Source organism: Saccopteryx bilineata, chromosome 5, assembly GCF_036850765.1.
Source record: "Saccopteryx bilineata isolate mSacBil1 chromosome 5, mSacBil1_pri_phased_curated, whole genome shotgun sequence".
In the NCBI taxonomy this organism is placed as follows: Eukaryota; Metazoa; Chordata; class Mammalia; order Chiroptera; family Emballonuridae; genus Saccopteryx; species Saccopteryx bilineata.
Window position 1 is genome coordinate 158,072,476 of NC_089494.1, and position 21,605 is coordinate 158,094,080.

Consider the following 21,605-nt stretch of genomic DNA (forward strand, 5'->3'; position numbering starts at 1 on the left):
ACAACAACAACAAAACTATGTATACTGTCTAATGTCAGTCTCTATTTTTTTTAAGTGAGAGGAGGGGAGATAAACAACTTCCCACATGTACCCCAACTGGAATCCACCTAGCAACCCCGTCTGGGGCTGAAGCTCAAATTAACCACGCTATCCTCAATGCCCAGGGCCAACACTTGAACCAGTCGAGGCACTGGCTGTAATTGGGAGAAAGAAAAGGGGGAGAAGGAGGGGAAGAGAGGCAGATGTTTGCTTCCCCTGTGTGCACTGACTGGGAGTCAAACCGGGAACATCCACACACCTGGCCAATGCTATACCACTGAGCAAACCTACCAGCATGCAAATATTAGATATTTAACTGGACCAGTCTATACTATATCCACTGATCCCTCACCCTCTGGAAGATGGTGAATTCTTAAGTTCTACTAAAGACAAGTTTCATTCCTTCTACTAATACTTAGTAAAATCCAGCAATGTTCAAGGCTGCATACTAGGTAGTATGAATAAGACAGGCCCTTGCCTTCCATAAATTTATATCCTAGGAAAAGAACAAACAATTCTTTGCAAACACAAAGATGACAGTAATTGTTATAAGCAAGTTACCAATCAGGTAGGTACAATAAAATTTTAGAAAACAAAGTTTTTACTTTAGATTGTAAGGACTAAAGAAAGCTTTATTACAAAGTGGCATTTATACTAAGTCTTGAAGAATGGGTGAGATTGGTTTGCAAAAAAATAGGGTAAAGGAAATAAAAATTAGGACGAAGACTATAGATTTAATTTAGGCACTTTGAAAAATTCTTTTTAACTATAGCAAAGGTTTCTGAAATCAGAAATAAGGAATACATTAGCAAAAACCTCTTTTGTATAACCTGGAAGGAACCCAACAATTCTGCTTTTTAAATTCAAAAATCAAAAAAAATATTAAGATCTCTCTTTTTTAAACAGCCACAGATAGTTAAAACACACACTAAATTTAACTGAATGCTTGGCAATGATTAAAACCTGGACTTCAGTTCAAGTGTTGCCCATACACCCTAGTCTCAAAAAGTAGGGATGATAATGCTCTACCATTTACAAACAGGCTGCTTTGAATCTGTTTTCCTACAAATAGCTTTGTCATTCTGTTACACCTGGTAGAGGCATTTCTAATGCACATTATATCACATTCTGTTTTTAATAGTTCAACTTTCTATAATTTCTGGAGGCACAGAAGCTGACAGCCTTCAAATTAATGGGGAGTCCTCAACACAGACATGAATGTTTCTTCCTGGGACTCAACTTACTCTTTACGCTGTAGTTTAGCATTATTAATATTACAAATTTTAAGAAACAGGCTACATTGTAGGTCCTAGGGTTTGGGCCTCATAACTTCCAGCTAAGACCACAGCAGTGCATAGAGGGAGGAAATGTTTCAGGATTTCAGAAATCTGGCAGCAACCACAGATGACCCTACTTGTTAAGAGAATAGCTTCACTATCAGGCCGGGGAGTGAACTCAGAAACACCAGCCTTCTTGCACTCCCACTTCCGTTTCCGGGGAGGTGACTCCCTGGGCCCTCCCGGTGTGGGGGCGTTGGCGAAAGAGGAACCGGAAGTGACTTCCGGTAGGGAAACTTAGCTGCGGCTGGGAGCGGTCTTGACAGGCTGGCACCCTGGTTGTAGCTTGCTATTCTTTCCTCTTCCTGGGGTCTCACCTTCCAGCTGCTTTGCCGCTGACATCCCGCAACTCCTGTCTCTGGAACCGACCCTTCCCCATGTTCCGGGGCAGGAGTCCTGAAAGCAAAGACCCGCTCGCCGGCACCCCATCATGTCCGAACTGACTAAAGAGCTGGTGGAGCTGGTATGGGGCACCAAGAGCAGCCCCGGTCTCTCTGACACCATCTTCTGCCGCTGGACGCAAGGTACCCTGGCTGGGCTCTCACTTCCAGCGCTGCTTCCTTTGCTCTGCGAGTCTGGCTGTGACGCCTCTCGCGCCAGCCAGCTCCCTCGCGTGCCCCGCACTCTGCCCCAGTTCCCATGCCCGGCTCGGAAACTGGACTTTGTAGAAACACCTTGCTTGCCTTGGAGGGAGCGGTTGAATGGTTACAGCTTTCCATTAAAGACCCGAAACACCTCAGCCGCTCCCTGGACTGCCCTTGGCTGGAGAGGAAAAGGGGTGGTTGTTGGGCTGCAGTGTCACGGAAGGTGTGCCGTGTGCCCCGGTGTCAGTTTCTCAAGAAGTGCCGTGGCCGCCTGAATCTTTAGCCCCCAACAAGGCTTTATTGATTGGTGTTTGGTCTGATTTTGAAGGAAGAGAGAAGTCCACAGTAAAGTCAAAGTGGCTCTTTGCACAAAGCAATTTTGTTGTTTGTCTTTTAATTATATGTTTAGGTTGTTTAGGCATGGTGCATAGTACAGCGTTGCTTGCTACAAAGTGTTCTCTTAACCCAAAGTATCCCTGGTTTTGAGATGTTTTACTATCTGTAACAGTTCAAAGGAATATGAACCATAGCTCTGTGCCAGTCTAATTACCCCAACAAGTATTTGAGTTATGTAAGTTTTAATGATAATATGAATAATAATGACATAAAATGACCACTTACTAAATTCATGCACTGTGCCAGGCCCTGTGATAGACACTTTATACCTAATTCTTAAGTTTTCATATTAAAGCACAGTGGACTCATTACCTACTTTATACCTAATTCTTAAGTTTTCATATTAAAGCACAATGGACTCATTACCTAAGGTGACTTAAAGACTGAAGTTAAGTGAGGTTACCATCACAGGCTTTGGAGTCAGTATAATGGATCGGTAATGTATGTGTGTATGTAAAACAGGCCTATAAATAATAGCTATTCATTACTGTTATTATCAAAACATTTATATAGAGAATACCTGCCTGTTCTCAAAGGATTTGGAGGAATTTTAGCATAGTGAATATGTTACCATGTCATAATATGTACTTCGTAACAGAAATTCACAGTGTAAGTAAGTCTTTCCTGCCTCCCAGATATTTGTCTTTTAAGAGCACGCAAAGTTGGAATCATAATATATGACAGGTTATTTAATTTATCACTCTTGTTTTGCAGGTGAGTGATGAAGGAAGGGTAAATGACCAGGCTAAAATTGCACACAAATTGATAGTACCGGGGGTGAATTACGTGACATTAATTTGACTTTCTTTTACACATTTAGTTCTGTCACTTAACTAATATTTTCTGAAATCTTGGATAGCCACATTTGCAGATTTTATCTGAAAACTTAGTTTCTACTTTGACTTATTTATCCTAATAGTGAACAGCTGTAAAATACACAAGACTGTGAAGGCTTAAGAAAAATTTTACTTCCCCTGTAATTAGCCAAAATTAATTAATTAACATTTACAATGCAGAATAAGGTAGTATTCAGCCTCATTTATATTAATACTGTGATACAAATTCAAGGAAAAATCAGATAGGCTAGTAATGCTTAAGAGAAAGCTTTTGAATAGGCATATTTGAGTTTTTGGTTTAAGTTATTTAACTTATTTAAGTCTCAGTTTTCTTTGTAACATGCAGGTAATAGTAGTGTCAACCTTATAGGGTTGTTGTGAGGATTAAAGACATGTAAATATGCTTAGGCACTTAGCACAATATCTGACATATAGTAAACACTCAGAAAATGGTAGCTTAATTTTTTTTAAGAAAATGTTTGTAGAATAAGCCAAAGATCTCTGTCAATGGCCTGACAATTACAAGAAATTATTTATTTGATGGGTAATCATTTAAAATAGAACTGTTTACTTACATAATACTTTGCCACCATTTAGTCATATTAAAAGTTCCTTAACAAGTTCATTCAATTAATGCCATTTCAAAATAAAGGATTTATTTTCTTTTTTGCTTTTCAGAGAGGTCATTTATATTGTGTGTCTGTAATTCTTCAAGGTCTTACATTGAGCACGGTTTTTTTTAAGGCAACTAAATAATGTGTTTTTAAGTTTGCACCTCTGAATCAGAAGGATGTTATTGGTTTTGCTATATTAATCCTTGTATTCATTTATTCATTCTTAGAGACAGAAACTGTTGCTAAAGGTTGTTGTGGATTTGGGATTATGGGTCTAGGCACAAGAAGCACTGCTTTGCTGTACTTGCCTTACTGCAGTCATAGTGTGACAGTAACTTTGACTTTTTTCTCATAGTCTGTAACTGTGCTTTGAATTGGCAACTATAATCTCACTAGTTTTGTGGAAGCAAGTTATAGGTATTAGTGGTTTGGAGCAAATATTTATAAAATTGCCTAGAGATATTTCATTTATGAAGCTACATTGGTCGGTCATGTTAAATTCTTTCGATATGTTAAAACAATCAACTGCAGGAGTTTCCATAGCACAGTGTTTGGGGGTTTTCCCCCCATCTTGAGTTGGCATTTTTAGATAATGTGTTAAGTGGTTTGGCACATAGTTGGTTTTTAAATTCATTTGGCAGTTTTAGATAATTCACTCCTGCAAATCCTTTTATACTTTTTATTTTTTAAGAGTAGTTTAAGAGTAGGTGTTTTGGGGCTGGGATGTTTTAAAAGTGGTAAGTCACATAATTAAAAGGTTGAAGTTTTTATTTTTTTTAAGTGAGAAGAGGAGAGATAGAGAGACAGACTCCCACATGTGCCTGGACCAGGATCCATTTGGCAACCCCTGTCTGGGGCTGATTCTCAAATCAATGGAGCTATCCTCAGTGCCTGAGGCAGATGCTCAGACCAACCAAGCCCCTGGATCCGGGAGGAGAAGTGGGAGAGAAGAAGGAGAGGGAGGGAAAGAGAAGCAGATGATGGCTTCTCATGTGTGCCCTGACTGGTGATAGAACCTGGGTTGTCCTTATGCCAGGCCAACACTCTATCCACTGAACCAACCAGCCAGGGCCAAAGTTTATTTTTTTTACTTGAAAATTTATTCTCCACTACTGTTTGATTTCCTTCTGCTCAGTTGGAGAAAAAGTACATATTTTCTACCTCCTTATTCATGAATATAATTTATTCTCTCTTCCCTTCCCACAAACTACAACAGTGTTTCAGGCCTCTGCAGCTTACATTTAGTAGGGTGGGAGAAAAGACAAATAATAAGCATAATATAGTATAAATTAAGTATGTATAATACTTAGTGAAGAAATGGGGAGTGATGGGATGGTGTAGCTTCATTTACAGATGAGATTTGAGCAAATATTTGAAGTAACTGAGTTAGTCATTGCAGACAGTTGAAAAAAGAATGTTCTAGGCAGAGAGAATGGCCATTATAGAAGACTTAATACAGAATATTCCTGGCTTTTTTTTCAAGAAACAGGAAGGAGGTTAGTTTGGCTGGAAGGGGAATGAGGGAAGGAGAGAGTAATAAAAGATGAGGCAAGAAATAATATGGCCCAAATTATATAAGGCTTTATAGGCCGTTGTAAGGACTTTGGCTTTTATTCTGAATGCAATGAGAGGTTATTGAAAGGTTTAGAGCAAAGAAGAGACATGACAAGTTTTTAAAGTATTGGTCTGACTGTTGTATTTGAGAATAGACTGTAATGGATTGAGTGAGACAGTAAGATCAAATGAGAGACAATCCTGGTATGGAGCCAGGGCAGGGTGGTCATAGACTAGGTTACTAGTACTAGAGATGGTAAGAAGTGGTCAGATTGACCATATCCCTACAAAACCAAAATAAAAGTCATTTGGATCTCACAGAAGCAAGTATTAATCTTACTATAAATGAAAACATTTTTACTTATTGGGTATTTGAGGGGTTTTTTAGTATTGATTGTCTAGCTCATTGGTTAATAAACTTTCTGTAAAAGCCCAGGTCTTCATTACCTCTGTCTCAGTTGTCATCTCTGCCGTTGCAGCAAAAGCAGCCCTAGATAACACGGGTGTGGCTGTGCTCCAGCACTGCAGTTACAACAACAGCCCCACCCCAGAGCTGGAGTAGAAACTCGGAAAAACCAGCTTTTCCTTTGTTAGCCCCCTTTCTCCAATTTTTAAGTTATTTTATGGTTTTATATAATGGTTAACCAGAAAAGGAGAAACCCAGTTTTGCTATTTATAACAGTTCAGTGGTTTTATTTTAGGGGGGTGGGGAGGAGATAGAGCTCTAGTTGATTGAATTTAGAATTTTAGACTTGCGGTAAAGGACAATTTTTGTTATGTAATATGAAAAAATGCAACTTAAAAAAAAAAACTTAGAAAAGCTTAGGGATCAGTTAAGATAGAAACATAAAGTATATTTAGGAGATAATACATTTGAAATAAAGTTCCAAAGTACATTTGGGTGTCTCTCTTAAGTATAGATTTTTCTTTCCTTAACATACCTAAATTATCATTCACTTAAACTCCAACTTGTTAAAACTCAGTTTGTAACTTCATATGAGTTTATTTCTTAGTCTTTGAATACATAATCTATTTTTTAGTCCAAAGTATCTGTCGTAATATTCTATATAATGTATTGTTTACAGTTTTCAAAGCTCTCATTTAATCCTTATAACATCCCTGAGAGATAGCAAAGTTAAATGTAGTTATCCTCATTCAACAAAATATTTTTTTAAAGTTTTATTGATTTTACAGAGAGAGGAGGGAGGATTAGTGAGTAGCACCTACTCACAGTTGCTTCACTTTAGTTGTTCATTGCTTGCTTGTAGCTTGTCATATGTGCCTCAACCGGGCAAGCCCAGGATTTCGAATCAGCGACCTCAGTGTTCCAGGTTGACACTGTATTCACTGAGCCACCACAGTTTAGATTACACTTGGTTAAATTTCTTCCTAACTCCATTAATTATAGATTTTTGGAAGCTATATCTACAAACAAAGGTTTTAAAGATATATAAAGATATTGTCATTTTTATAGAGAAAACTAAGGCCCAGTGCCATGTGACTCAGCCAATACCATGTGACTTGAAGTGACAAATCAAGTCTTTCTGTGGCCTTTTGTTTATAAGAAAGACTAAAATTATAGAGGCAGCAATTGTGCAACTGGTTTAAATAGTGTGTATATGCATAGTAAGTCATATAAAAATAAAAGACTAGAAAATTTAAACAGATTCATGGCTGAGGTTTAAATTAGTTATGAGTTATAAGACTGACAAAGATTTCTATGTCTTTACTACTATGGAATGTGATGCAAAATGATATATTTAGGGTCAAAAGCTTTAGATGTTTATTTCAGATCTAATCAGAAAAAAAACTCAGCCATTTTATGATGTTAATTCCTTTTAAAGCTAGGAAATACATAGCCATGGCCAGGTAGCTCACTTGTAAAGCATTTAGAGTGTGTCTGTATCTGAATTAAATGCTGTGAGTAGATGAGTTACGCAGGGTGAATGTGTAGAATGGAAAGAGCATAGATTCTAAAACCAACACCTGAGGAACATTAGCATTTAAGGAAAGTTGATCAAGGAGAGTGAGAAGAAACAGAAAAGGAAAATTTGGAGCAAGAGGGACCAATACAGCCAAAGGACTAAGGTTTTTAAAAAGTCAGTGGTCAGCACTTCAGATGATTCTCTGGGTGATTAAAAAAAGAAAGATTAGCCCTGACCAGTTGGCTCAGTGGTAGAGCATCAGCCCAGTGTGTGTATGTTCAATTTGTGGTCAGGGCACACAGGAGAAGCAACCATCTTCTCCACTCCTCCCCTCCCTCTTCCTTCTTTCTCACACTCTCTCTCTTCCTCTCCTGCGGCTATGGCTCGATTGGTTTGAGCACACTGGCCCCAGATGCTGAGGATGGCTCCATGCAGCCTCCACCTCAGGCACTAAGAATAGCTTGGTTGCAAGCATGGCCCCAGATGGGCAGAACATTAGCCCCAGGCAGGGGTTGCTGGGTAGATCCCAGTCAGGGCGCATGCATGAGTCTGTCTCTCTATCTCTCTTCCTCTCACTTGAAAAAGAAGAAAAAAAAAAAGAAAAAAAAAGACTTGAAGAAATAGCTTTTATTGATGAGGAACTGGTGAGAATGAGTTGTAGCCATAGTTTGAAAACCAGATTATTATCGGTTAAGTAAGTTGTGTGGAGTAAGGAAAGTTAGACAGTCCATATAGACAACTAGGTGATCCTTGAGAGTGTAGTGATTGGAGTTTTTAGTGGAATTTTTTTTTAGGGTCAAATGATTTTTTTAATTAAAACTTTTTTTTAGAGTCGTTTTAGAATCATAGCAAAAATGTGGGGAAGGAACAGAGATATCCCATATACTACCCCTAAGCAGCTCACTCCCTCTTTCTTATGCACCAGTGGAGGGAAGAGAAAGGGATACTAAGAACAGCAGAAAACACTTTGGCTCGTGTATGGGAAGGTCTGACCTTCCCCTCAGTACATTTGGTGGGAATTTCCTGGGTCCAGGCTGTGTTTCTTCTTTCGTTTGGCTGCTAGCCAACCATCCATCTAGCATCTTGGGAGGGGAAGAGCCATGTCCAGCATCAGCCCCACATTCTACCCTGACATTGGTCTTCCACCTCACAATCTACACGTTAATTCTTCTGGTGAACTATCTATGTGATTAGAGCATTAGCACATTACATCCAGATGCTACACATACAATACAAGCTGCAGCCATGAATCAGAAGGTAAAAGCAAAGCCCAATAAGGCCAATGATATTATATGCATTGCCAGGAATATATATACAATATTCTGTGTGGAACATGGTCTAAGTGCCTTTATAGCCCACCTTAACATCTTCAGTTTACAGACCTCTTTTATAGGGTGATCAGGGTTGGTCTGGGATGGGCAAGAAATGTGACTATGTGTTCTTTCTCAGCTCCATATTCTTTTTTTCATTAGGCTTTGGTAGGTTCACTGTCCTTAGAGATAAGGTTATAGCTTTGTTACTTTCCTCAAAGACTTAGATTGGGTCTGGTATTGCAGTCAGAGCTGTGGACTCCTGCTTTTGGTCTGGTTTTCAAGGTCTGACATCTGGGCTAGGTGAGCAGTCCAGTGGGCATCCCTAAGCTTGAAAGAAAAAACACTCGACAGTTCTATAATACAGAGTGTAAGACTAATGTATTGGGAGTATGTCTATTGTCTCTCTTCTTACATTCCCCAATGTTACTTTTAGCTATCTTATTTTTATGAGATTAGTAATTATTTTGCTGCTTTTGTGGGCCTGGGGCTGAAATACAACTGAGTCTTAGGTGTTATTCCTAGGGGTTAATGCTTAAGTACTATTCTCTGCACCCTAGTCTATTCCACTACTAAGGGAATCTAATCTGCATGACTAGCAATATGCTAGTGGAGGAAGGGTTACCTTTAAGGCGAGGCCCCTGTCCTTCCAGCCTTGCCCATAGCTAGGCACCTGGGGTTTTCTCTCCTGGCAATCGTTGATGTCTGGCCTATGGTCCTTACTCTGTTCATGTCTGTCTAATTACCTAGTATATCTCATCAAAGATTCTTTCAGGGAAAAGGAGTGCAGGGTCTCTTCTGTAGCTGCTTTCTGTTGAAGAGGGGTGATGTTTTCCTTCAGAGCCAAGAGATCCTTGTTCTCTGTCAAATGGGTGATGAGACCTGGACACGGAAGGAGATGGTGATGGTACCTAGAGGTGGTATTCCCTGAGTATGAGCTGCATTTGTAACCTGGTAAAGACAATCTGTGTTTCAAATCTTAGTATTACTGGGACAAAAGTCAGAATGACAAGAATTATGATGAATGGTTCAATGTAGGAAAACTAGGAAAATTCAGGATCTAGTCTAGTTTCTGATATTCATAACTGTGTTATAGATTCTACTGAAACCTGTTTCTCCCTAAAATTATGCTCATTTTTATTAAAGAGCCAAATTAAGACCAGTCTATTTACTGCATTAAGTGTAGTTTCAGTTTGGCCTGATTATTTGCATAAACACAACAGGAATAGCAGTTGACCATATAGTCTTAAAAATCTGCTTTGCTAGAATTTTATAAGGAATATTAGATTGAGCCTTAGTTAGTCCTTCTGGGCAAAGAGCAAAGCCACACAGTTACCATCGGGCTTTGCCTGTAGTACCCATAGGTTTTGTTGAATACCTCAAGCTCTTAAGGTTTCCCAAAATGTCCTGAGGTTCTTTTCTTTTCTTTTCTTTCTTTCTTTCTTTCTTTCTTTCTTTCTTTCTTTCTTTCTTTCTTTCTTTCTTTCTTTCTTTCTTTCTTTCTTTCTTCTTTCTTTCTCTCTCTCTCTCTCTCTCTCTCTCTTTCTTTTTTTTGTTTTGTTCTTTTTTGTCTTTTACGTGAGAGGAGGAGAGATAGTGAGACAGAGTCCTGCATGTGCCTGGATGGGGATCTACCTGGCAACCCCCATCTGGAGCCAATGTTGAAATCAACCAAGCTGTTTTTAGCGCCTGAGGCTCATGCTCTGACCAGCAAGCTATCCTCAGTGCCTGGATCCAACACTCAAACTAATCAAGCCACTAGCTGAGAGAGGGGAAGAGATAGGGAGGGGGGAGAGAAGCAAATGTTCGCGTCTCTTGTGTGCCCTGACCAGGGATCGAACCCAGGAGATCTATCTATACATCAAGCCGATGCTCTATTCACTGAGCAAGCTGGCCAGGGCTTTCTGTTGGCTCCTTTTTTTTTTTTTGACAGAGACAGAGAGAGAGTCAGAGAGAGGGATAGATAGGGACAGACAGATAGGAATGGAGAGAGATGAGAAGCATCAATCATCAGTTTTTTGTTGCGACACTTTAGTTGTTCATTGATTGCTTTCTCATATGTGCCTTGACCGTGGGGCTACAGCAGACCGAGTAACCCCTTGCTCAAGACAGCGACCTTGTGTCCAAGCTGGTGAGCTGTGCTTAAACCAGATGAGCCCACACTCAAGCTAGCGACCTCGGGGTCTCGAACCTGGGTCTTCCACATCCCAGTCCCACACTTTATCCACTGCACCACTGCCTGATCAGGCTCCGTTGGCTCTTAATAGCTTCAAAGTCAATCTTAATTCCTTAAAGCTTTCTCTCTTTTTTCTTTTTCTTTAGAAATTTTACTTTATTTTTAAAATTTTTATTTATTGACTTTAGTGACAGAGGAAGGGAAAGGGAGTGAGATAGACAGGTAGACAGACAGACAGACAGGAACATAGGTTTATTCCTGTATATGCCCTCACTGGCAATCAAACCGGTAACCTCTGCGCTTTGGGATGATGCCCTAACCAACCGAACTGTCCAGCCAGGGCTCCTTGAAGCTTTCTGGTGACGACCAGAGCCAGGTATATCCTCTCCAGACATGACATTCCAGTCAAAATTTTGGTTAATAAAACTGCAATTGGAAACTGGTTCTGCATCTTATAAAAGGAACAGATTCTTAATTGGATTCAAACAAATATATTCCTCTTATAGTAATACTTATTAAAAGTTGCCAGATTCTAGAGGGATCAAGTAGGGAGAAAAAGATAAATGCCCCAATATGGCTTATAAAGATATAAGTCACTAAATTGCTTTAAGAAACAAGTTTCCTTATTTCTGGAAAATAAAAAAGATTTAAAAATTAACAATGTTTTAGCCTGACCTGTGGTGGCGCAGTGGATAAAGCGTCGACCTGGAAATGCTGAGGTCACCGGTTCGAAACCCTGGGCTTGCCTGGTCAAGGCACATATGGGAGTTGATGCTTCCTGCTCCTCCCCCCTTCTCTCTCTCTCTCTCTCTCTCTCTCTCTCCCCCCTCTCTATAATGAATAAATAAAATCTTTAAAAAAAATTAACAATGTTTTGAACAGAGTCATAAAGTAATTATTTTCAGTTTACCTAGTCCCAGTTAATTTCTATTTATCCTGATTATTTGTCAGTATTTTCATGAATTCAATTATTTCCCAGAGTTCTATAAATTTTCATATGGTTCAAAGGCATGATCTGAGAATCTATTCCCATATTTTAGGATAAGTCTGAGTCCTGCCCAGTGATTTTCCTGAAGAAGCAATATATTTGCAAATGCTCAGAAAAAACCAATGTCTGTCTCTAAATGCAAAAAAAAAAAAAAAAAAGGCTTAAAATGACATGGTTATAAATCTGAATATAATGCAACTGACAAAGGAATTTGTTTCTTTAACAGCATTTAAGTTAACAATCAGAATAACAAATGAAAGTATTTTAGAACCTTGTAGACTCTAGGAGATTTTCAGAGAATTTCATCTACCAAATAAAAGTATATGTATACAAATAGAATAATGTATTATTATATTTTTTAAAGCTTCCCATGTAATTTCAAGCATATTAAAGAGGCCCTAATTAGTCCAAAACTTTTTTTTTTGTTAGAAGAGAGAACAAATCCTTGAGGTATTCCAGGGACCCACAGGAATAACCTAAAGTCTTTTCTGTCTCGTATAATTTAAACATTGGGAAGGTTGGAGAGAGGCCTTCTGTTGCATCTGTTTGGTATCTCTTGTCATTGAGAATGTTGCTTGACTCCTTTTGACTAATTTCTTAAAAAATGTACAGTTCCTTTCTGATTTGATTAGAATTTTCTTAATTTTTAGAAACTTTGACCTTTAATGACAACCAGAACTGAGTAATTTGCATTCTTTAGATTGATACTTTTATGAACAGATTTCATAATTTCTAGAAACAGGTTCTTTCACTGGCAAACACACTCCTATTTTCAAAAAACATAGCAGAGATAACAGGAACCTTTTGTAAAGCCAGGCAAAACAGACACATATTTCCTGTTAATGACTTTAAAAGATATTAAACTTACACCAGTAATAATATCAAATGCTTTTCCAGACTACCTAATCAAAAAAAAGAAAAAACCCATTTAGGATAATTTTATATTTTTACCATATATATAAACAGTATTATTCATAGTTGTAGAGAAGGCAAGATTTTCATTTGTCTTTGACAGCTTTCCAAGGAGGCTGGAGAGGAGGGAGGGGAAATACCAGGCATGGGCTACTCAGAGCTGCTTGAGTTTTTATTTTTATTTTTATTTATTCTTTTGTATTTTTTCAAAGTGAGAGGTTGGGGAAGGCAGACAGACTCCCATATATGCCCAACCAGGAACCACCTGGCATGCCCACCAGGGGGCGATGCTCTGCCCATCTGGGCATTGCTCTGCTGTGGCTGGAACCATCCCAGCGCCTGAGGTGGAAGCCATGGAGCCATCCTCCGTGTCTGGGCCATCTTTGCTCCAATGAGCCTTGGCTGCAGGAGGGGAAGAGAGAGATAAAGAGAAAGGTGAGGGGGAAGGGGGAAGAAGCTGATGGGCCTTCTCTTGTGTGCCCTGGCCGGGAATTGAACCTGGGACTTCCACACGCCAGGCCAACGCTCTACCGCTTAGCCAACCAGCCAGGGCTGCTGCTTGAGTTTTTAAGAGTGCCATTTTCCCCTTCACATTGAGGCTGTGCTATTAACCCCTCCTACTCCTACAACCTGAACAAGGTTTGGGATGGTGTTTAATGCCCCTTTGTTCCTGGGACCACAGCAACTACCGGACCTCCAGGAGAGGCTCCAAGATGTTTAAAGGACTCCTTTTCCAACTCCAGCTCCCTCTCTAGCTTCACAGTAACTGTCTTTAGTGCCTGAAGGAATAGCCAGCCAACAGCTGCCACAACAAGGCACAGATCTTTCTTTTTAGGTAAGAGATGTATACTTCATCGACCTTCCACAAGGTCTGTAGCATACCCATAGCATTTTGGGGGCATCCCCCCAACTCCTGTGGCAAACCCCATGAGTCCAAGAAGCTTGCCACCTCATACCACATGGTGTCAAAAGGCCACCCTGAGATTACCCTAGGTGACTTTTCCGTGATTGTTCCTGGTGATCCTGGGATTACCCCCGGTGACTCTTCTGGGATTTTTCCTGGCAACAGTTTTGGGATTGCCCCTGGCAATTTCTCCGGGATTGTCCCCCATGATTTCCTAGACGGCATGTCAGTAGCAACAGTTGAGTCAACTGTGGCACTTTCTGGAATATTCTGCCATCTATGCCAATTGCAAAGCTGGGGATGTCAATCCAGTACCTGGATATTTAAAAAAAATTAAAAAAAAAAAAAGCACCAGGAGGAGCAGAAGTAGAGGACATAGCCGATTATTACCCACTTTACAGAGGGAAGCCCAATGGCGACTAGTTGGGCTAGCAAGAACCACCCCTAAGCAGCTCCACTCCTCCTTCTTACATACCAGAGGAGGGAGGAGAAAGGATACTAAGGCCCTGGCCAGTTGGCTCAGCGGTAGAGCATCGGCCTGGTGTGTGGAATTCCCCAGTTCGATTCCGGGTCAGAACACAGAGGAGAAGGGCCCATCTTCTTCTCTGCCCTTCCCCCTCTCTTTTCCCCTCTCCTTCCCCTCTGTCTCTCTTTTCCCCTCCCGCAGCCGAGGCTCCATGTAACAAAGTTGGCCCGGGCACTGAGGATGGCTCCATGGCCTCTGCCTCAGGTGCTAGAATCACCCCCTGGTGGGCATGCCGGGTGGATCCCGGTCGGGCACATGCAGGAGTCTGTCTGTGTCCACCCCCCTCACCTCTGCTTCTCATTTTGGAAAAATACAAAAAAAAAGAAAGAAGAGGATACTAAGAACAGAGAACACTCTGACTTGTGTATAGGAAAGTCTGACCTTCCTTTCTGTACACTCGTGGAAACTTTCCAGGACCAGGCATCTCCCTCCTTAAGGCTGCCGTCTAACATCTTGGGAGGGGAAGGGCCATGTCCAGCATCAGCCCCAAGCTCCTGCTCCTACAGTAGTATATATAGCCTCCCCCATTATCAGTATCATCCCCCAGAGTGATAGTTACATTTGTTAAAATTGATGAACCTATATTGATACATCATCACCTACAGTCCATACTTTACATTAAGGCTTACACTTGGTGTAATACATTCTATGTGTCTTGTCAATGATGTATCCATCATTGTGGTTTCATAGTATTTTCACTACCTTCTCTGTGCTCCACTTATTCATCTCTCTGTTCCTTCTTCTTCTACCCACTGTTATCCACAGATCTTTTTGCTGTCTACATAGTTTTGTCTTTTTAGAATGTCATATAGTTGGACTCATACAGTGTATGTAGCCTTTTTGCTTTGATTTCTTTTACTTAATAATAAACATTTAAGGTTCTTCCATGTTTTCTCCTGGCTTGCAAGCTCATTTGCCTTAGCACTGAATAATATTGTATTATCTGATGTACCACTGTTTATCCATTTACCTACTGAAAGACATCTGGCTGCTTCCAAGTTTTGGAAATTATGAATAGAGGTGCTCTAAACATCCATTTGCAGGTTTTTGTTGTAAACGTAAGTTTTTGACACCTTTGGGAAAATACCAAGGAGCTTTCAGTGGAATCTTAAGGTATTTTTGATTTTATATATATCAGAAACATGTTTAAATACTGTTTTAAAGTAAAAGATTGAAAGGTAAAGAGAGAGGAGATGGTTTCGCATGGAGTCTTCCACACCAGTGATTTTCAACCTTTTTAATCTTGTGGCACACATAAACTAGTTACCAATATTCTGCAATATACCAGAAAGTATTATAATTTTTTGCCAATCTGACAAAAATTGGTATAATTTTGATTGATTTAGAAAAATAATAATATTAATTACCTACCCTTTTTGCTCCAGTGTAGTGCCTATACTTGTATATAAGAATTTCTGCTATCAAGAATTAAGTAATCAGATGCAGCCTTATTATTCAGTGTGACAATTAAGATGCAGCTCTATTATATGACCTATGTATTTATGGTTCAACATGGGACATTCACATTGGACAGTTATTGCTGTGTTGGCTGTTGTCATTTTTTAATTTGACAATCTAAGGGAAAGGAGGTCAGTGACCCTGACTAAATAAGTCAGGTATTGCATATTTTAAAAATTCTTGCAGCACATTGGTTGAAATTTTCTGCTCTACAGATACACTATTTCTTACCTTGCTTGCTATCATCTAGTATCTCAAGCCAGATACTTCCGTCAGCTCTAAATTCTTTGTACCAAGCCTTTGTCCCACTTGCATATAATAATCAAATCTTAATGATTATCACAGAAATATTGTTTAGATAGTTTCTTCTCCACACTAATATTGCTTTTATTAAATTAGCACTATCTCTATAGGGCTGTTGAAACAGCCTCATCCCCATTACCATATTTTTGTTTGTTTGTTTGTTTTTTACAGAGACAGAGAGAGAGAGAGAAAGTCAGAGAGAGGGATAGATAGGGACAGACAGACAGGAACCGAGAGAGGTGAGAAGCATCAATCACTAGTTTTTCGGTGTGACACCTTAGTTGTTCATTGATTGCTTTCTCATATGTGCCTTGACTGCGGGCCTTCAGCAGACTGAGTAACCCCTTGCTCAAGCCAGTGACCTTGGCTCCAAGCTGGTGAGCTTTGCTCAAATCAGATGAGCCTGTGCTCAAGCTGGAGACCTCAGGGTCTCGCACCTGGGTCCTCCACATCCCAGTCCAACGCCACCACCTGGTCAGGCCCCATTCCAGTCATTTACAAAAGAAAAACAGAGTATGATCATATTAGCACTTTAATTAGTTTTTGTTATGGTATAGCCCTTCCCACTATTAACCTCTTGTCAGTGTCCCTTTCTCCCATTCACCATCTCTCTTATCTTACTCTCATAATGCCCTTCAGCTACATTAAATTTCCCTCTGGTTCATACACTTCCCTTGCTCTTACTAACCCTTTTTCCTTCAATAGAGGTGTTTTCTTTACCTGATAGTTATCCTCTGACCCTTGCCTCTCTGGCAAATTCCTATTCTAGATCAGCCTCAAAGTCACCTGTTAAAACTTGACTCCAGCACAGTAAGTCATTCCTTTCTGTATCCAGAACACTGATCATCTTCTGTTGTAACATTCATTTCTTTATTTTAGTGGTTATTTGTTCATATGTCTGTCTTCACCTGGACTATTGGCTCCTCTAGACTAGGGATTCAGTCATTCATGCATATATCCGATGCTTTGTATACTTTTCTGATGCTCATTAAATATTTGTTGGATGAATGACTGAAGTATAATCTCTAATGAAACTTTGTATATTCCTAGCCTGCTGGAGTTGGAAGTGATCATTTTAAAGATAAGTACACTGAGGCTTAAGCAGTGAAGTGATTTCCTAAAGGTTATACACAGAGTAATTCAGTTCTTCTGTCCCTGTGCTGCAGGGTGCAGGCATTGCCACCACTTCTGCTAGCTGCTCTGTCAGCACTGGTCGGGTAATATTTAAATTAAGATAGAGCCATGGCCTTGGCTGGTTGGCTCAGTGGTGGAGCGTTGGCCTGGCATGCGGGGGTCCTGGGTTCGATTCCCGGCCAGGGCACACAGGAGAGGCGCCCATCTGCTTCTCCACCCCTCTCCCTCTCCTTCCTCTCTGTCTCTCTCTTCCTCTCCCACAGCTGAGGCTCCATTGGAGCAAAAGATGGCCCGGGGGCTGGGGATGGCTCCTTGGCCTCTGCCCCAGGCGCTAGGGTGGCTCTGGTCGTGACAGAGCGATGCCCCGGATGGGCAGAGCATCACCCCCTGGTGGGTGTGCTGGGTGGATCCCGGTCGGGTGCATGCGGGAGTCTGTCTGACTGCCTCCCCGTTTCCAGCTTCAGAAAAATAAAAAAAAAAAATAATAAAATTAATTAATTAATTAATTAATTAAGATACAGCCAATTTGAGTACTTCACTGTTATATATGATGCCATTTAATTTTTAGCTCATAGACTATGACTCAAAGATTGGAACAAAAACTACATGGAGTGTATGACAGGGTCCTAAATATTTTGTTTGAATTCAGTAGCTAGACTATCTAGTTTTCAATAAATTAAGTTATATAAAAGTTAGATTTGGTGTTCTTTTTCACACTTTATCCCCCTAGTCCACTTAGAGGGGTCCTTGGATACAAAATATTGAGTGTGCGTATGTGCCTGTATGTGTATGCGTATGTTTATGTGCATTTTGTGGGGGAGCATAGGTTCTATATCTTTTTTCAAAAGGTTCCTGGATCTCCCCAAAAGTTAACACTGCTCCAGACTTAGTTGAAGATATTTTGCCATTGTGATAAGTGATCCATCTGTAAGCAAAATACATTAAATATTCTTTTAGCTGCTATTTAAATTACATTTTTAATCTTTGCTACTTGCTTTCATTTTTAGGGTTTGTGTTTAGTGAATCAGAGGGATCTGCATTAGAACAGTTTGAAGGTGGCCCCTGTGCTGTTATTGCACCTGTTCAGGTAACATAGACTACTTTACCAATCCTTAGAGGGACATGTTCAAACGTTTCATACTTGACTCTTTGTTTTCTAGTATTTATACTTTGTAATCATGAGGCATGATTAATTAGCTCTTAATTTTTGTTCATGTAAACTGCTATAGATATACAAAACAAAAGTGAATTCAGCAAAGACACAGACAATGGTACAATGATTACCAGCAGGAAACGGGGTAAAAGAGGGAGGACAGATATGGGGGAACAAGTGGTGATGGATGGAGACTTGACTTGGGTGGTGAACACACAATGCAATACACAGATGACGTGTTATAGAATTGTACACCTGAAACCTATATAATTTTTTTTAACCAATGTCACTGCAATAAATTCATTAAAGTAAAACAAAAATGAATTCAAAGCATAAGTAGGTTACATAGCTGTAGCCTTTTGTCTATATATATTCAATAAAACATAAGTGTACCCTGATTTTCAGAAACTAAGGATTTAACGATCATCTTTCTAATACAATGATCCTGTTGAGTGATAACATTTTATACCATAGATAAGTACATTGTAGCAATGGTACTGTTTTCTCTTGATCTCTATATAAGAATGATTTCCCTAAAAAGTTGAACATGTTAATATTTTCATGGCATAAAACTATAAATTTTTAAATAGTTAGATTATAGTATTTTAGACTGTATTTTGGCTTTTAAAATAAAATTAGTAGTAACTGATTTCGAACAGAATTCCCAAAATAAAAGATTTTATTTATTTATTTGGTGACAGAGACAGAGAGAGTCAGAGAGAGGGACAGATAAGGATAGACAGACAGGAAGGGAGAGAGATGAGAAGCATAAATTCTTCATTGCAGCACCTTAGTTGTTCATTGATTGTTTTCTCATATGTGCCTTGACCGGGGGTGGTGAGGCTACAGAAGACCGAGTGACCCCTTGCTCAAGCCATTGACCTTGGACTTAAGCTGGTGAGCCTTGCTCAAACCAGATGAACCTGCGTTCAAGCTGGCGACCCTAGGGTTTCGAACCTGGATCCTCCGTGTTCCAGTTCGACGCTCTGTCTACTGTGCCACCACCTGGTCAGGCTAAAAAAAAATTTTATCTTTATTTTCTTAACCCCATAAAAGATAGGGTTAATCTAAATATATATATTTTATTTTTAATTTTGTTGTGTCACGTTGTTTGAATTTCAAGGCTGACTTGTTATAACAGTTACATTGTTAAAACCAAAAATTGAGATTCAGTTTACTCTTAACACTTATGTCTGAATAGCAATGTAACTTCAGACCTATTATAAAAGAAGCTTGAATTTATTGTTTATGTTTTAATCAGCAGGTTTTAAAAATAGATGTTTAATGTGGTATTTATTATTCATTGTCCATAAAGAATGCATTTCTGAACTGTTAGCTACAAAGTACATTTCTCTGAAAACTTATACTTTATGCACTTACATTATTACATTAAAAATGTATTCTCTGAAGTAGGAAAAAAATCTCCCTTCATGACTGATTTTATAATATATCCTTTATAGGTCACTTTTTTATTTCTTTAAAGAGTTGATATATATATATCATATATATCATATATATATATGGAGAGAGAGAGAGAAAGAGAATTAGTAGACTTATTTAAAAATTAAGAAAAATTTGAATGTTTGAACTTTGCTTGGAAATTACTGAATATAAAGAATAAAATTTAACTGTAAATTAGTTATTAGAGATATCATGTTGAATAACTGAGACAGAATTTGGTTGCTAGTAGGAATATTATCTAAATTTAAAGATTCCTTGTCCTTCTTGTTTGCAAATTAGATTATATTAACACTGCCCTTCTTGGGCCATTAATAGTACCCTTGGGTCTTTATTTATTGCAAGTCTGTGAATGTAGTTAAATGCAAGGTATACCTTAGGAGTTTTGTGTTTTATAAAATGAGGTACATTTCCAAAATGGTAGTTATTTTTGCAAGTGGGGTTGCTGTCTAACAAGGTATAATGTCCAAAATTCTTATGTATCTTTGAGGTAATAATTTAGTTTCATAGACATATAAATATCTTCAATCATAGAGGAATTTTATTTATATTGTAATTTCAAGTAAAAGTCAAAACTAAATCATTAAGGGTAATGAAGGAAAATGAAAAAGTCCAGGTATTAAAACTTTTTAAATTATAAATTAAAAACATGACACTATTGCCAGAATAGTCATACTATGGAACCAAATAGATAATTTAGTAGTAGATCACATTATACATAACAGTTCACCAAGAGTTTATCACATATCATGGTAAAGAAGGAATTACAAATCAGTGGTGGAATAAAATGAAGTTTACTAAATGTCACTGGTATAACTGGTTGACAGCAGGGAGAAATGAATTTAGATCCTCTCATACCATATACCCAGGTATATTCTTGATATAATATTCAACTACAGAAAAACTTAAAATAGTGTATTGTCAGCTGTTTAAGAGAAAGGATGAGTTTCAAGCTCAGGAAGGTTTTTACAGCAAACATTAATAAATGGATATTGTCTTTTTTATACAAAGAACTTGAACAAATTGGTTATGAAACACTAAGAACCCAGAGGTGAAATGAGCATGTGTATGCTCTCATAACAGGTGGAATGGTGCTGGACAGCTAGAGAATCAAGATGTTCATCCTCAATAGAAATCCAAGAAAGTACAAATAAAACTGTAATTAGATTCTGCTGCTTACTCTTTCTAGTCTTTAAATAGAAATTAATTGCCATGGTGCATAGAAGGTTGAATTATTCATATATCACTATGTAGTACATAGTTGTCCTTTGATTTGGGGAAGAAATTTTACATTATAATTGGAACCATGAAAATGCAGATTTTGTGATGCAGTAATTTTACTTATTTGAATCTTTCCTAAAGAAATAATCAATATAGGAAACATATTCAAGAAGTAGCTTTTATATTTATAGTAGCAAAATAATTGCAAACAATCTAATGGACAGTAATATGTTTAAACATGAAATAATGTTTAAGTAAATTTTAATAGCTTGATAGAAACTTAGTGATTAAGAATTATACTTTCGAATTCTGTGGAAAAACTTAAAATGGAATGGAATATAATCACATACCCATTATGTTTCTCACTTATAGTAAAATTTAAAACAGGTATGAAAGAACAGAAAAATGTATATCAAAATGCTAAGTAGTTGTAATAGTGGTGAAATAATGGCTATCCCACTTCACTTTTTCAAAATTTTATAGTTTAGTTATATGACTCAATTTTATGGTTATTGTCATTTTAAGTAAAAATCAGAAGCACTTGATTGTACTACTTGTAGATTTTATTTCTATGAGGATATTATGTAATATTTAGCTTTTTGTTAAAATTCTATGAAATAATTGCTTATTAGGTGCCAGGTACTGTGCTAATTAAGTGCATTACATAGATTATCTCCTATAATCCTCACTGCAATCTTAAAGTTTGAGCTATTATTATTTTTAGTTAGTAAAGTAGTAGAACTAGGACTTAAACCTTGGTCTCTCTGACTAAAAGCA

At 38.5% G+C, this 21,605-nt stretch overlaps 1 protein-coding gene across 2 annotated transcripts in view; it reads left to right on the forward strand.

Moving 5' to 3' along the window:
• The first annotated feature begins 1,584 nt into the window (after positions 1 to 1,584).
• The window catches only part of MINDY3 (MINDY lysine 48 deubiquitinase 3), a 100,440-nt gene continuing 80,419 nt past the window's right edge, over positions 1,585 to 21,605 (forward strand). The window contains exons 1-2 of one of the 2 annotated variants that reach the window (XM_066280865.1): positions 1,585 to 1,900; positions 18,004 to 18,083. In XM_066280865.1, the coding sequence (XP_066136962.1) occupies positions 1,807 to 1,900; positions 18,004 to 18,083 (174 nt within the window). In that variant the 5' untranslated portion in view covers positions 1,585 to 1,806. The remainder of the gene's footprint in view (positions 1,901 to 18,003; positions 18,084 to 21,605) is intronic. The other variant, XM_066280867.1, reaches the window with a different exon arrangement.